The sequence below is a fragment of the Orycteropus afer genome, unplaced genomic scaffold (genome assembly GCF_000298275.1).
Source record: "Orycteropus afer afer isolate SDZICR_OR568_19922 unplaced genomic scaffold, OryAfe1.0 scaffold00292, whole genome shotgun sequence".
Taxonomy (NCBI): Eukaryota; Metazoa; Chordata; class Mammalia; order Tubulidentata; family Orycteropodidae; genus Orycteropus; species Orycteropus afer.
In genome coordinates this window covers 1,755,192-1,756,323 of record NW_006921879.1, presented here as the reverse complement: position 1 = coordinate 1,756,323, position 1,132 = coordinate 1,755,192, and the positions used below count along the sequence as shown (strand labels likewise).

General features: G+C 52.2%; 1 protein-coding gene across 1 annotated transcript in view; it reads left to right on the top strand.

The window, feature by feature from the left end:
* The first annotated feature begins 227 nt into the window (after window positions 1–227).
* Window positions 228–1,132, top strand: part of METTL3 (methyltransferase 3, N6-adenosine-methyltransferase complex catalytic subunit) — a 13,663-nt gene continuing 12,758 nt past the window's right edge. The window contains exon 1 of the mRNA XM_007951153.2: window positions 228–327. Within this exon, the coding sequence (XP_007949344.1) occupies window positions 228–327 (100 nt within the window). The remainder of the gene's footprint in view (window positions 328–1,132) is intronic.

The following is a 1,132-nucleotide window of genomic DNA, read 5'->3' as shown; positions in this document are numbered from 1 at the left end:
AATACACCCTGTATCAACCATTCCGCCAACACCTAAAGTGGCTCTAGTTTCAGCTTCAAAGCGAGCGCGAAACCGGAAATGGCTTTTTCCTCTCGCACAACTCCCGAGATCTCATTCCGGTTAGCCTTGAAGTGGCCGCGTTAAAATAGGATATTTGCTGAAGAGAGATCTGGGAGGTACTTGTCCACAGCGCCTGATTCGAGCTGCTTCGGTGCTGGGAAACTAGGATGTCGGACACGTGGAGCTCTATCCAGGCCCACAAAAAGCAGCTGGACTCGCTGAGGGAGAGGCTGCAGCGGAGGCGGAAGCAGGACTCGGGGCACTTGGGTGAGACGCGGGACTGTCGAGGCTGATTCCCAGCCGGGGAGGGAGGGAAGTACCCCCTGAAGGAGAAGCTACAGGTCGGCGCCTTTCGCCTCTTGGCCATTTCTTCCCTGCCTCGGACATTGCCACGTCTCCCTCCTCATCCTCACAACTTTGCCTTCCTGCGAGGAGTAGTCGCTTTTTTACGACTGTGGAAACTGATAGCAAGGCAAAACTTCATACCTACCGTGCCCAGTTTAGTGGCCCGCGCCGAGTTGGCATTCAGTGTTGCTTAATGAGCCGAAGCCCTAGATGGCACAATGGTGAAGCGCTGGACTACTAAGGGAAAAGTCAGCGATTGGAACCCACCAACCGCGGGAAGACAGTGTAGCAGTAGGCTTTCCGTAAATACTACCCAAAAGACCAAACCCATTGCCATTGAATTGGTTCCGACTCATAGTGACCCTATAGGACAGAGTAGAACTGCCCTATAGGGTTTGCAAGGCTATAATTTTTATCGAAGTACATTTTCATTTCTTTCTTCCGTGGAGCGGATGGTGCGTTTGAACCGCCAACTTTTCTGTTAGCAGCCGAGCGCTTTAACCATAGCACCACCACGGCTCTTTTCTGTAAGGAGGAAAGCCTGTGAAACCCTGTGGGGCAGTTCTGCTCTGCCCTGTTGGGTCGCTGTAAGTTGGAATCGACTTGATGGCAACGGTTTTTTACCTCCCACCATTTTTATTTTTGGTTGCTAAATGAGTGGGCATAGTGCCTAAGGCACTTGACTGCTAACCAGGAGGCTGGCGGTTCAAACCCACCAGCCACTCCT